The sequence below is a fragment of the Geotrypetes seraphini genome, chromosome 6 (assembly GCF_902459505.1).
Source record: "Geotrypetes seraphini chromosome 6, aGeoSer1.1, whole genome shotgun sequence".
Lineage (NCBI taxonomy): Eukaryota > Metazoa > Chordata > Amphibia > Gymnophiona > Dermophiidae > Geotrypetes > Geotrypetes seraphini.
Window position 1 is genome coordinate 54,445,319 of NC_047089.1, and position 15,210 is coordinate 54,460,528.

General features: G+C 40.0%; 1 protein-coding gene across 2 annotated transcripts in view; it reads right to left on the reverse strand.

Moving 5' to 3' along the window:
* Positions 1–15,210, reverse strand: part of DCLK1 (doublecortin like kinase 1) — a 533,653-nt gene that overhangs the window by 334,224 nt on the left and 184,219 nt on the right. For both annotated transcript variants that reach the window (XM_033950508.1, XM_033950509.1), the window contains exon 4: positions 4,968–5,067. In XM_033950508.1, the coding sequence (XP_033806399.1) occupies positions 4,968–5,067 (100 nt within the window). The remainder of the gene's footprint in view (positions 1–4,967; positions 5,068–15,210) is intronic.

Here is a 15,210-nt window from a genome sequence, read left to right on the forward strand (position 1 = left end):
GACATTTGTCCTGGCCATGTCCCCTCTCAGCTTCAGGCCATGACCTCTGGTCCGAGTCTGGGTCACATTCGCCAATGTGAATAAAGCTATTTCTTGCTCTCCATCCTTTCCCCCTGCTGGTGAGTGAGCTTGCTCCATTTTGTCGATTCCTTTTAGCAATTTAAAAGTCTCTATCAGATCCCCTCTCAGTCTTCTCTTCTCAAGGGTGAATAATCCCAGTTTTCTGAGGCGATCCTTGTAGCTCAAGTTTTCCATACCTTCTACTAGCTTCGTCGCTCGCCTCTGCACCTTCTCCAGCAGTGTTATATCCTTTTTCAGGTATGGAGACCAGTGTTGGACACAGTATTCCAAGTGTGGTCTGACCATTGCTCTATAAAGCGGCATTATGACCTCCCTTGATCTACTCGTGATTCCCTTCTTTATCATGCCTAACATCCTGTTTGCTTTCTTTGCCGCTGCTGCGCATTGAGCCGATGGCTTTAGGGTCCTGTCTATCAGTACCCCCAAGTCTTTTTCTTGTTCGCTCTTCCCCAATGTTATACCTAACAGTTTATACTTATGCTCCTTGTTTTTTCTGCCCAGGTGCATCACTTTGCATTTTTCCACATTAAAACTCATCTGCCAATTTTCTGCCCATCTCTCAAGTTGCTTCAAATCTTTCTCAATACCAGACTATGGACTTTTCCTCCAGGAACTTGTCCAAACCTTTCTTAAAACCAGCTACGCTATCAACTCTTACTACCTACTATGTTACCCTTCAATGTCACCTTTTCTAAAATATTGTAGTTCTATCCTTTTTCCTTCCATTTCTGTATGTTTGTCCTCAGAATTTGTCCTTATAAATATATTAAAGTGTTTTTGTTACCCCTGATTTTTTTATATATGGAATTCGCTTTGAAATAATATTATAAGCATTTGCATCAAATTTTAATAAACTTGAAACTTTAATTAAATCCAACAGTGTGTTAATATCTGGCTACTATACCGGGGCTTAATTTGTAGACAAAAAGGAAGTGCAACTGGGGGCAGGGCCAGGGACTGAAGTGAACTTATTCCTTACACACACAATACATTTGTGGCTAAAAAAAGAAGCTGGTATGTACATATATTGGAAAGTTCATATATCTAATTTTAAACATTTTAATATCTATAACAGTAGTATAAATTTGCTACATTATGAACAAAATCTGTGATTGATCAGTGTTTTTTCTCAAAATTTGCACATTTGATACCACAGAGTTTTTCATCTAGGTACAAATTGATTGCATAATTTAACATTAACTAATTTAGGCCCCCTTTTATCAAGCTGTGTTAGGGTTTTTTATCGCCAGCTGCTGTGGTAAAAGCTCTGACTGTCATAGGAATTCTATGAGCACTGGAGCTTTTGCCGCGGTGGCTGGTTGTAAAAAACCCTAACATAGCTTAATAAAAAAATGATTTGTGCAATAAATTAAGCAAAAAAGCTGCATATAAAAAAATAACTCTGTTTTACAAAAAATGTTGAAAACAAAAGTTCCATACTGGCCAATCTTATCTTATATGAGGTAGATTCAGCTCGAAGTGGTCAGTGATTTTTTTTCTTTAATTTCATAGTTGTGGACAGAATTAGCCCCAAATATCTAATGCCAGGCCATGTACGGGAACCAGTACTAAATACTGAGGGCTAATTTTGGTGGGATTGGCCGATATTCAGTTGGGGTCCACATATGGCAATTATGTGGGCACCAACTGAATATCAGCCTGGACCCACATAATGTCTTTTTCCTCCCCCCCCCCACCAAACAGACTCTTTCCTTCTGGGAAGCAGCCCCCTCCTCCAGCCTGCAACATTACCAATCCATCTCCCTGGAACATTTCCCCATCTCCATCCCAACCCCAAACCTACCTGGTGATCCAGTGAGAGTGATGGAGGCAGGAGTGAAGCCCTGGTTATTGGTTATAGCTCCTGCCTCCTATGTCTACCTTACTTGAATGGGGAGAGTGTGCCTTGAAACAGCCTTTCCGGTGAAACATGAATTAGTGTCGGCAGTAACATTCTCTCCACGACATGAAGGCAGATGTTTTAAAATATATTATAAATCTTTGGTTTAATTAAATTAGAAAAATGATTATTTCAACACTTTAAGCAAACTAAGCACTTTATAGAAACCAGCACTATAAGCAAGCTAAGCACTTTATTGAAAATAAAATGTAAAAAGTTTTTGACTAATGAAAAAATATGGTGGTTATCCACTGCAACTTGTAAGTGTCACCTCTGAAGTCCTTGGAAGTACTAGAGTTCTTTCTGACAAAAAGTTATTTCTTCAATCCTGTTGAATAAGCATTACTTAAATCTATTTTAAGAAAATGGCTTGTCATGACTTCCTTCAGCAGCAACCATAAGGTCCCGGAGCGAGTCTTCCTGCCTATGTGGAAGCAGGAAGATGCCTCAGATAGACAGCTCTGTGGTCAGCATGAGCAGTGCGTGTGAATCACTGCTCACTGCCACAGACCTCTAGAGTAGAAGGCAACCTTTAAAAATACTCTAGGAGATGGAGTTGAGAGACAAAGAGAGATGCCAGATTGCCAGCTTGGGAGAAAACGGGAGGGAGAGAGGCTAGGCCCTGGGTAGAAGTCAGCGGTGAGAAAATGGGGTGGTGATGTCTCTTTTTGAGCCACAAGAAATGCTGGAATGCCCTTCCACCTCATTCTGGCACAAATTTAGCCCTGCAGCATATTATTACTTTCTATCTTATGTTCTTTCCTCCATTCCTCATCCTTTTCCTCCTATATTCTAGATTCCCCCCCTCCCCCAAGCAAGGATAAGCTTTCACCCATTTCCTCTTCCCTCCCCCCCCCCCCCATTGGTTCTTTGTTCTTCATCCTTTATCCAGTAACCAGTCTCCTTTTCCTCTCTATACACCCTCATTCCTCTTTTATCCTCCGCCGTGACTAAAACTTATTAATTTATTGGTTATTATTAGAGAGACTCCTGCCCAGTTAAATTGTTTGTGGCCGGCTATCTGCTGATATTCAGCACCAGCGGCCTCCACACTATCCAGTCCAGTCATCCCTTATCTAGGCACCAACAATATCTAGTATTGAGATCCAGATATCTAACAGGGCAAATGGGATTACATAAAAAGCAGCCCTCTCTTTCCCAGTTAGCTATCTGGACACTTTCGGTTCACCACACTATTGTTTCCCACGTATTCACCTTTATAGGACCCTGAAGAAGACTTTATAGGACCCTGAAGAAGACTTTTTGTCGAAACGCGGACCGTGTTGGGTCCTGTATCCCTAGCGGACTAGGTCCTTTAAGGCTGTTATGTGGATAACCTATTTTTATGTGGATGAAATTATTTTAATTGGATGATTTTGGTGTACCTTAGGAACTTTGACTCTTTCAAATAAAGTCCATTTAGGAACATCATCACTCCACAGAGTTTTTTTGGGTTTTTTTTTGGTTTTCACTGGTGTTGAATGACAGTGATCAGATAACTTCCAGTTAGGGACTTAATCATTTTTAATGCTCTCCTCCTGATACCCCCACCTCCTAGCCTCACCTCTCCCAACCCCTCTACGAGCAATCCTTCCTCCAGAAGACTATCCTCACCATCCACTTGTAAGGCCCTGGTAGTCCAGGGGGGATAGTCTTAGCAAGAGTGAACTGCAACCACGCCTACCCATGTCGGTTCTGGTCTTAAAATGGTGGCCACAACGCTTAGTGGTAGGGATGATATAGGGATCACAAAGGTGTCAGCGCTTAGACTTGTGGCCTAATTCAGGGGTTTGGTGGTCAACATATATAAAAATGCTGTTGCCAGCTGAATTTCAGGGTTTTGGTGATCAATGTTCATTACAAGCAGTTTGTCCTTCCATATTGTTTCTCATCCTGAAATGTTTCAATTCATGCTACATTTTGTAGAAGCATTGTAAAGAATGATGATTCTGGTTTACTCTGGTTCTGATTGCTATATAACAGAACACTGTGGATAAATTTTTCTTACTGAAGGACTTGAAATGTTTACTGACTCTATAAATTTTGTTTTTCTGTTATTTCATGAATGTTGCTATTTATAAGCTGCCTAGTAATAGACGGTTGAGAAATTTGTTAAATAAATAAAGTCATTTTCAACAAGCTGCTAATGCTTGAAAGCCATATATACTCAAAGGGCTGCATTCAGAGCTTATCAGAGAGGCCCAAAGAACTAGTTCAAATTAGAGACCTAGAGCTCATAATTAAAAAGAAACAGAGAGAGAAGCAGTTGAACAAGGACTTTAGCTGTGGAAGTATAAAAATTTATTTATAATTAAGAAAAAAAATGTAATAACTGAAGGCTCCTTTTATCAAGCAGCGGTAGAGCTTTTTACTGTGGGCTGGTAAGGTATATGCTCTGATGCTCATAGGAAGTGAATGAGCATCGGAGCATTCACCTCACCAGCCCACAGTAAAAGGCTCTATCGCTGCTCGATAAAAGGAGTCCTGAATATTTTTATGGACAGTTAAAAAAAATATTAAACATATATTTTTGCCAAACAAAGGCCCCTTTCTTTGTGAGGCTTGGGCCAAATGACTCTGCTGTCCCCCCCTCCCTTCCTAAGGCCCTGGCTGCAAGCTGATTTTTTAAGAAAAACTCTTTGCAAAGATTTTGTTTGAAAATTCTGCAGACCATAGTGCCGATATTGGGGTCAAAGCTAGGAAAAGCAGCCACAGATGTTTGAAATTCCTGTGTTTCATTTTTCAGGTCCATCCTAAACTTACCCATAGCACCACCTCTTTTCCCCCTCAGAGGGCCCAGGACTGTCTACCAAGCAGGTTTAAGCCAAGAGAATTCCTTTAAAAACTGACCCATTAAAGAAGTGAACAGATTGATCCTGGATCAGAGGCTGCTTCTAAACTGAGACAATTGTAGACTGAGATAACAGTTTCTGGTACATGACCCCTTTCTTTCCTCAGGTTTAAATGGTGATATTAAATCTCTTACCACTTTCATCTAGCAAAAAGTCATCTTGATAGCGGAACTTTTCTGGTCCACAAGCAATAAAAATGTCATCCTCTCCAAAGAAATCCTGAAGGCACATCACCTGTAAAAGAAAGAAATCTGTTGTCAGCACATCTCCCCAAATTGCAAAAGTACTGGTTCCACATAATAGTTTCATTCCTGCGCTCCTGCTCAAGTTTCAGTCTGAACACAACTCTTGATTTTAATGAAACCAGTAGATTCTATATTTAAAAGTACTCCAGTCATGTGCTGCTGTTAAGAGAAGCTTATAATGGATACTGCAAAAGCAAAAAATGAAGAGCAGTTTTGGCAGAGAAGGGATGGAGCTGTATTGTACATACATATTTTATGCAATTTGCAGGTACACATACAGGGGTTATTTTTTTTAAAAGAACTACCTAGTTTTAGGTGGCAGAAGCATGTGTAAGTGGCAGTATTTTCTCAGAGCTTGAAGAAGAGAAAGTATTTATACCTATTATTTCCCTTTGAAGATTATGTAACCCCCATTTGTGTTTTAAATCATTCAGATCATTAACTCCTGATGCAGGTACTCAGTGACAAAACACAAAACCATGTTGAGCCTGAGTCTATCTTCTGAATTTCCACTATCTTTTGTTTTATGTAGAGCTATGGTCTCGTTTTATCATAATTCACTTTGGGCTCCTTTTTACAAAGCCATGGTAGTGATTCTCCTATGGCAAATGCACCAAAGCGCAGAGAAATTGAATGGGCTTCAGTGCATTTGCTACAGGAGAATCGCTTCCATGGCTTTGTAAAAGGAGCCCTTTATGTTTGATCAGTTATTACTCCAAGGTTCCACTATTCATTTTTCCATGTACAAGGGCAAATCAAAAATTAAAGGAAATTGTTAAGTTACGCAATAACTGGAACAGAGTTTGTGAAATGCAACATATGTACTCGTATATTGCCTAGTGGAGAGTTTGTCCATACAAAGCGCAGTGCTCGGCCTTTAGTCATGTGGCAGAAAAATGGACACTCCATTGCCAAGATTGCACCATCAAAGAACAATATGCAGTAGTGCATTTTCTTTGGGCAGCGGGAGTGAAACCTGTGGAAATTCACCGACGGATATTGACTCAATATGGACATAGCACCATGAATCAATGAAAGGTTTATGAGTGGCTAAAAAGGTTTAAAGCGGGGAGAAAGATGTAACCGCCGAAAGTCGTTCTGGTTGCCTATCAACATCGCACACACAAGAGCCTTTACTTTTTCAATTTATTCTCATATTTTGGTATTCTAGGAAATAGCTTTTCCGGTATACAATTAAATCGTTATTGAAAAAGGATAACTTAGGTAAGTCTGTTTTAGGAAATTGTAGACCCATTGCTGTGTTGCCATTTGTAAGGAAAATTATTGAGAAGGTAGTGTTGACACAATTACAAACTTATGTGGAACAGCTGAGTTTGTTAGATTGTCATCAATATGGTTTTCGCAGATGGTATAGTGTTGAGTCATTGATGGTTTCTATGATGGATGAATTGAGAAGAGGAATTGATAAAATGCTGTTTTTTTTATGTTGTGTCACTAGATGCATCATCCGTGTTTGATATGGTTGACAATAAAGAAGTCACTTTTATATGGAGAGATATGATTGTTATACTGTGATATTAATTTAAACCAATATGTGCTATAATCACAGTAACTTATTTAATTCTTGATTAAATATAGTGAATATCTCAGAACCAACACCCGTGACTGGTGAATTCACCAAACTGGGGTTCATTGGGGGACCATCATTGAAATTCACTGTCCCCTCACCATCCTATTTAATATTATTAAAAATTTCAAAATGTGGTAACTTATCTGTGAATCGGATGGTTAGATCTTGGTATTGTTCCCCAGTGGTGAAGAAATTAAGTTGTGTTTATAACGTGTTAAAAACCACTGTAGTAACTCCTCCAAAAATTATCCGTGTCCCCCCGACTCGAGTTTCGATGGATATCGTCTTCAGGGAAGGACTCTGTTAGAACGAGCATACAGGGTAGTTATAACGTGAAAATATACTACCTCATAAAAACATTCATAATGGGAACCTGCTACATTGATTGTTGATAGTCTTACTCGACATAAACTCATCTAATATACATATCTTATGACATTGATCTTTTACCTTATATCGGCTCCCTGTAGTAGCTTGGGGCTGAAATCTGTTGCTGAATGAACATAAACCCTATATACGGGCCTTATATAGAGCTCTGTTGGATATGCAACGAACCAAAACGGAAGTGATGTTTAAGGGGAGGGGACTATTGCACGAGTACCAATCCATTTAAAGGGACAACCATTCTATCTCGTGATTCAACCCTTTGGGCATTAATGTACCCCACTCATAAACCTTTGTTCTTTTCTTATCTTTGTCCCTTTAAATGGATTGGTACTCGTGCAATAGTCCCCTCCCCTTAAACATCACTTCCATTTTGGTTCGTTGCGTATCCAACAGAGCTCTATATAAGGCCCGTATATAGGGTTTATGTTCATTCAGCAACAGATTTCAGCCCCAAGCTACTACAGGGAGCCGATATAAGGTAAAAGATCAATGTCATAAGATATGTATATTAGATGAGTTTATGTCGAGTAAGACTATCAACAATCAATGTAGCAGGTTCCCGTTATGAATGTTTTTATGAGGTAGTATATTTTCACGTTATAACTACCCTGTATGCTCGTTCTAACAGAGTCCTTCCCTGAAAACGATATCCATCGAAACTCGAGTCGGGGGGACACGGATAATTTTTGGAGGAGTTACTACAGTGGTTTTTAACACGTTATAAACACAACTTAATTTCTTCACCACTGGGGAACAATATCAAGATCTAACCATCCGATTCACAGATAAGTTACCACATTTTGAAATTTTTAATAATATTAAATAGGATGGTGAGGGGACAGTGAATTTCAATGATGGTCCCCCAATGAACCCCAGTTTGGTGAATTCACCAGTCACGGGTGTTGGTTCTGAGATATTCACTATATTTAATCAAGAATTAAATAAGTTACTGTGATTATAGCACATATTGACAATAAAGAAGAACATCAGATTTATCTGGTGTGATATAACATTAGCTGAGCTGATGTCACCGACTGGTAATATTTATTGATGGTGTGGGTAAAATGGGAGGGGGGGCAGTGGGTGAGGGGAATATATGAGGTGTTGTCAAGGGTCTGTAGAATAAGGATTGACAAGTTTATAAGAGGAGGTAAGAAAGGGTTAATAGACAGAGCTTGTAAGAAAGAGAAATGATTAGAGAGGTTTCTAAGGTGATGGGGTGGAGCAGTCACGTGATTGGTTGGATGTTGTGGCAGGCTGGAGTGAATTCTGTGAGGAAAAGGGAACAGTAGAATAGTCTCTTCAGGAAAAGATTATCCCTCCTTCCCTCCCTCCCATTTGCGCTGGTGTTATGTTTTGTGTCAGTGTTGTGGGGTGGGGTGGGGGGTGTACATGTTATATATCAACTTGGGTGGGTTTGGTGGAGCTTATGGGGTTGGGGGGAGGTGGTCGCAGCTTTGGGTGGGGCGGAAAATGGGGTTTGGCCCAGTTGGATCTGGAAGATGAGCAGTTAATAAATAAATAAATGTAACACTCGTATGCGATACCGCTGTGAAGGGAAGCATGGCCTTGTGTCACCGTGGATCATTTTTGGGGGGAGGGGAAGCATGGCCTTGCATCACCGTGGGTCATATTTGGGGGAAGGGGAGGGGAAGCATGGCCTTGCGTCACCGTGGGTCATGTCTGGGGGGAGGGGAAGCATGGCCTTGCCTCACCGTGGGTCATGTTTGGGAGAATGTTATAAATTTAAAGACTTAAGGGGAGCTAGTTTCAACACCGAATAGCTCCCTGGGGGTGTGTGAAATATGCATTGGGGGTTTGTTGGTTTTTGACACAGATTGTATTGTAAGTGGAGATAATATTCAGATAGATAATAAAGCTGCGGCCAAATATTTATTCCAATAAAACTGAGTTGTGTGATTATTGATTGATGGTGATTAGCTTTCAGTTGCAGGTGACGAGAATGCGAATGCTAATGTTAAGTACTATTATGTACTCTCTAATCTGGGGATAGGAAGAGTAATGGATGTATATCAATTATGATATCTGAAGATAGGGGAAGATTCATCTTTATCTGCCTTACTATTTAACTTATATCTAGCATTTTTAGGTGAAGTTTTTTGAAGACAGGAATTATTATTGGCTATATACAGATGATATACAATTTTTCTTCCCTATAGCAGATTGGCAAAATGGATTGAAAGAAAAGTTGACAGCAAGTTTGTGTGCAGGCAATGTATGGATGAGAGAGTATAAATTGATTGTGAATCTCGCAAAAACTGAAATGACGTTGGTAAGAAGGGTAGAAGACTCTTTGTGGCCAGAATTTGTGGAGTTAGATTCTGTGACCTTAACAGTATGAAAGAAGATGAAAATTTTCAGTGTTTGGATAGATTCCCTCTTATCTATGAAAGATCATGGTTCTGTCTGTAGTTCAAACCTCCTTTTTTCAAATGCATCTATTAAATAGATTGAAACCAATGCTCTCGTTCTATGATTTTCATTTGGTAGTTCAAAGCATTGTGTTGCAGCGTCTGAGCTACTGCAATGCTGTATATTTGGGCATGTCATCAGCTAGGTATGGATCTCTGCAAGTGGTTCAGAATTCTGCTGCATGTATGATTTTGAGATGGGGAATTTGAGCATGCGACTCCTTTTTTTGCATCAATTACACTGGTTGCCAATTAAATTTTGTTTAGTATTTAAGGTATTGGTATTGATCCTTCAAGCTATTCATGAAAAAATACTGGTGTATTTGTCACAAGTACTAACATTACATAAACCTTGCCGGTCGTTGAGACCAAAGAATACAAGTGTCTTTCCGTGGATGGGTTGCAGAAAGTAAAATATGCCAGTACAAGAACCATCACTATTTACAACAAGACTCCTGAGGCAGGCCCTTATGGGCTGAAACACGATCGTGTCGAGTCCATTATAATAAAAGAGACTGAACACCAATTGGTCACCTTTGTTGCTGTGTATGCTGTTCACTGGTATGAAGGCAGTTTCTCCTGTTTGTTTCCTGAATTTATATAAAACATTTTTAGATTAACTTGTATATTTGCTATATAAGGCTTTTAAAAATCTGTTCTGTCATTATAGAGCAGAAAATTTCATAGGGGCAATAGTGCTCATCCATAAAAAGAATGAGAATAAGAGGGACATTAATTCCTACTATCATATTTCACTAATTAATTCTGATAAAAGATCTTGGCAAAACCATTACAGATTATATTTGAAAGCTACCTGTGGGACCTTATAAAGCTGCATCAAATAGGATTGAAGAAAAGCTGCATCTCCACTCAAAACACAAATCAATTAATATCATTCACATTACAAGGACAAAATGATCCCAGGCAGTGAGAGAGCGTTGCATGCAAATAAAGGCCTTTGAAAAGCTGCAGAGATCTTTTCTATTTGCAATGTTAAATAAATTTAGTAACCCTTGAGCTCAAGTGCTAGTCAACTGGATTCTTACTGCCACATTTCCCATCACAAGTGGTACAAGACAGAGTTGCCCTTAGTAGTGGAGCCAACAATAGCACAGATGATCAGAGATCATTCTCATATCAGAAGTTTTAGGCTTTTTGGTCAGTCATATAAGATCTCACTATATGTGGATATTATGCCACTGTTCAACTCATTGCTAGACCCTCGTTGAGAACACTGAATGAATATAGTAAAGTTTAAGGATATAACTTCTCGAAGTCTGAGATTTTCCCTCTTGGTCCAAGATCACAGATTCCTCAACTCCTATCAAGGTTTCCTTGATGGTATCCAGTATCTAAGTGTTCATATTATTAATCGATAGGACACTGAAGCCGTTGGTGCAATGTGCGGCGGCAGCGAAGAACGTGAATAGAATGCTAGGCATGATAAAGAAGGGAATCACGAGTACATCGGAGAAAGTCATAATGCCGCTTTATAGAGCGATGGTCAGACCACACTTGGAATACTGCATCCAGCATTGGTCTCCATACCTAAAGAAGGATATCATACTGCTAGAGAGGGTGCAGAGACGAGCAACAAAGCTGGTGAAAGGTATGGAGAACCTGGATTACGAGGAAAGACTTAAGAGACTGGGGTTGTTCTCCCTTGAGAAAAGGAGACTACGAGGGGATATGATTGAGACATTCAAAATACTGAAAGGAATCGACAAAATAGAGCAGGAAAAAACGTTATTTACAATGTCCAATGTGGCACGGACAAGAGGACATGGGCTGAAGTTAAGGGGGGACAAGTTCAAGACAAATATCAGGAAGTTCTGCTTCACACAACGAGTGGTGGACACCTGGAATGCTCTCCCAGAAGAGGTAATTGCGGAATCCACCATTCTAGGATTTAAGGGTAAGTTAGATGTACATCTCCTTATGAGTGGCATGAAGTGACATGGGTAGGGGTAGGCTAGATGCACTTCTCTTTACGAGAAGCTTGGAGCGATATGGGGACCAAAACTATGCCAGGGTACACCTGGCGGGGCCTCCACATGTGCGGATCGCTGGACTTGATGGACCTAGGGTCTGTTCTGGAGATGGCGCTTCTTATGTTCCAAATGTTAAAGATCTGTTTTGAACCAAATATGTCCAAGTTTTGAGTACTTGGGCACAGCACACAAACTTGCATTAAAAAATATGTGATTATATAGGTTTTTCTACCTGTTTTTACAATTTGCAGTTTAGGACTTGATATAATGGTGAAAATATTGCGTTGGTAAATTACTGAACCTGTGGAGCGGCATTTTTGATAGGGCATCTAAGTCCGACTTTGGACATTTCTGCAAGGATGTCTGAAAGCTGGGTCAGGAAAATGACTGTTTTTGAAACCGCAAGACATCAATCTTTTTTTATTTTAAGAAATGACTCATCAGGATGTTCTGGCCCTTAGGACATCTATCTATTTTGGCCATTTTCGAAAATCAAAATGTCCACAATGAGTCCATTGGAGGGGCCAGCATTTTAATAGACTGGCCACATATGCATGCCAACAGAGCAGTGGAGCACCTTAGGGAGCACACTGTGATCACATAAAGGGTAACAGGTAAACATTTCACCATAACCCCCTTATTGTATATGGTGAGCCCCCCAAAACCTATTATACCAACCTGTCTACCACACCAATAACCCTTTTGGCTCCAAGTTTCACCTATATGGCAGTACAGTAGGTTATGGGTGAGTTTTGGTGACTTCCCACCATAAATGTACTGGGTAGGATGGGATATGAGATTGGATCCCCCTTTCTATGGTTCGCTGCACTGCCCATCAGGCTACTCCAGACACCTGCTTACTATACTTCTAAGATTTCCCATAGTATCTGCAGCTGGTATGCACTGTTTCTATCACATAAGAACATAAAAATAGCTTTACAGGGTCAGACCAATAGTCTATCAAGTCCAGTAGGTCATCCTCATGGTGGCCAATCTAGGTCACTAGTACCTGTCAAAAACCCAAAGAGTAGCAACATTCCATGCTACTGATCCAGGGCAAGCATCTTGGGGGAGTGTGGGAGAGGGGGGGGGTCATACCTTCATGCATCCAGTGGTCATCTGCTCAGTTTGGATACCTTTTTGGCTCTTTTAAAATAGGTCTAACTCCAAATGTCTAAATGATGCCCTGGATGTCTTCCAAAATGTTTCACTATCTCTGCAAGACATCCAAGTCCTAAGGCCACCCTAATCCCACCCAAAATATGCCTCTAACATGTCTCCTTAATATTTAGATGTACTGGAGAGAAAATGACCTGCTAGACATCTAAAATATCTGCTTCAAAAATCAGCACTTGAACATTTTGGCGATTAAAACATTAAAGTGTCACTTTATGCTGATTTTTTTTTTTTTTTTTTTACATCTTTCTGTTTTGAAAATGAACCCTACAATAAAAGACGCAATGCAGGAGAAGACACTTCTGAATGTCTGAAGAGGTACCGAAGACCCAAACTGGATTATTAGAGACCAGTGCAGTAATAGTGCAATAAGTGTAGATGCTTTAAAATATGTGCACTGAAGCAGGTTGATGGCAATGATCCTTTTCCTTCAGTTGGCCCTTCATGCTGTTTTTTCTTGGTTCTCTGATTGAATGCACCTGGGCCTGATATTTGGCAGAAGGGAAAAGACCAATTTCAGGGATCAACCTTTAGACTTTGGCGCTGGATCCAGTGTTTGCTCTTTAAATGCCATGACTCTAGCAGTCAACAGAGTACTGTGATTCTTAGCTTAGCTTGGTTTAAGAAAGGCTTGGATAATTTCCTAAAAGAGAAGTCCATAGGTCATTATTGAGATGGCATGGAGAAATCCACTGCATATTCGAAGGATAAGCACCAAAAAAATCTGTTTTACTCCTTGGGATCTAGCTAGGTACTGGGTTGGCCACTGTTGGAAACAGGATACTGGGCTTGATGGACTTTCAGTCTGTCCCAGTATGGCAGATCTTATGCAAGCCAAATATAGGATAATCAAGCCATTGTGACATCACTGATGAGGCACTGGTGGAATGAGGCATTATGACATCACAAACTCAGCTCTGGAATGTTGCTATTCTTTGGGTTTCTGTCTGGTACATGGGAGCTGGGTTCGCTACTGTTGGAAAGAGGATACTGGGCTTGCTGGACCTTTGGTCTGTCCTAGTATGGCAATTCTTATGTTCTTTGTTCTTATGCTTAAATGACATCTTCAATGCCAGTTCAATGAACCCCCAAACTTTTATTCTCCTCAAGATGAGGCAACAGAATTCTGTAAGTTACACACATTCCTGCCACACTTATCTGCCCAGTTACGAAAGGGATGGCTGATGTAACAGCAGGCGCATACATGTTAAGTACGCTGATGCCAGCTATGCCTGCATTCTATAACAGAATCTGAGCACCCGCTGTTATAGAATAGGCTCCCACTATGCATCAATAGGGTATCAAAATGGAGATGGGTTGCTTAGAATTGCCCCCATCCCCCTCATTCTATAATCTTGCACGCAAATTTATGTACCTTTAACACACATAGATTATAGAATAATAGCAGTTACGCATGTAATTTAATTACATAATTGGATGCAAATTGGCAATAAATGAAATTAATTGGTACTAATTGACACTAATTTGCTTTTAGTCATGTAACTGCACTTAGGTCATTTGGAAACCAATTTGTCAGATGTTCCTGTGCTTCTTCCAGAGTAGAAAACAACTGAGCTTTGCCATCATGAAGCACCCTCAAATGAGCAGTATATTGGAAAAGTAAAATGTAGGTTATGCTGTATTAAATTTTTGCACCTTGTATGAAAAGACTTCTGCTTCTCCACCACAACTGCATAGTAATCTTGAAAGAGCAAGACACAATATTTTTTCAAAATATGGATCCCTTTGTCATTGATATTGCTTAAAAAAATATAGAGGGACTTATTCAAAACATACATCTAAGTCTGATTTGGATGTAGGGTGCTAGTCACCCAAAGTTGGCAGGGCACAAATATCCATTCTCAAAAAATACGCCTATAGTATACATTTTTTTGAAAATCGTCCATCTGTACGTCCAGGTGTTTGTTCATCCAGACCGCCACTATGTCTATCTCTATACCACATTCTCATCCAAATATTCGTCCAAGTCCCAAATGTCCAGAAAAGACCTTTTGGAAGTGGGAGGGGCCAGCAATGGGATGAACTGGCCACCCAGACATAAACCAGGATTTTTGGGCCAAAGATTTGGCCCAAAAATGGGGGTCCCGGTTTATATTCGGGCTAGTGCCCTCCTCCCAGAATTATTTAAGGCTGCCACCAGGCTCTGTACCCTGTTCCTCCTCCCATCCCTATCCATCGTACCTCCTCTGCTGCTGGAATCCCTGGTGGTCCAGAAGTGTAGCGGGCAGGAGCACGCTTTTCGTGCTCCTGCCCTGCTGCTAACCTAGTCTGTTAGGAATAAAATAGCACTTGAATATGTGGGAGAAATAATTAAATAATGATCTTTTATTTCCTTTTGCATGGATCTTTGACTGAAAATTGCATTTAGATCTTGTTCCTGATTGAAAAATAATGGAGATGACATAGGAATGTAGTGGACTAAATATAAAAAAATAAAATGTAATTGGTCAGAAAAGTTGTTAAAGAAATCTAAAACTGATGTATAAAGATCATGCAATTTAAAATGAAGTCTAGCTTAATTTTCACACTAGTTA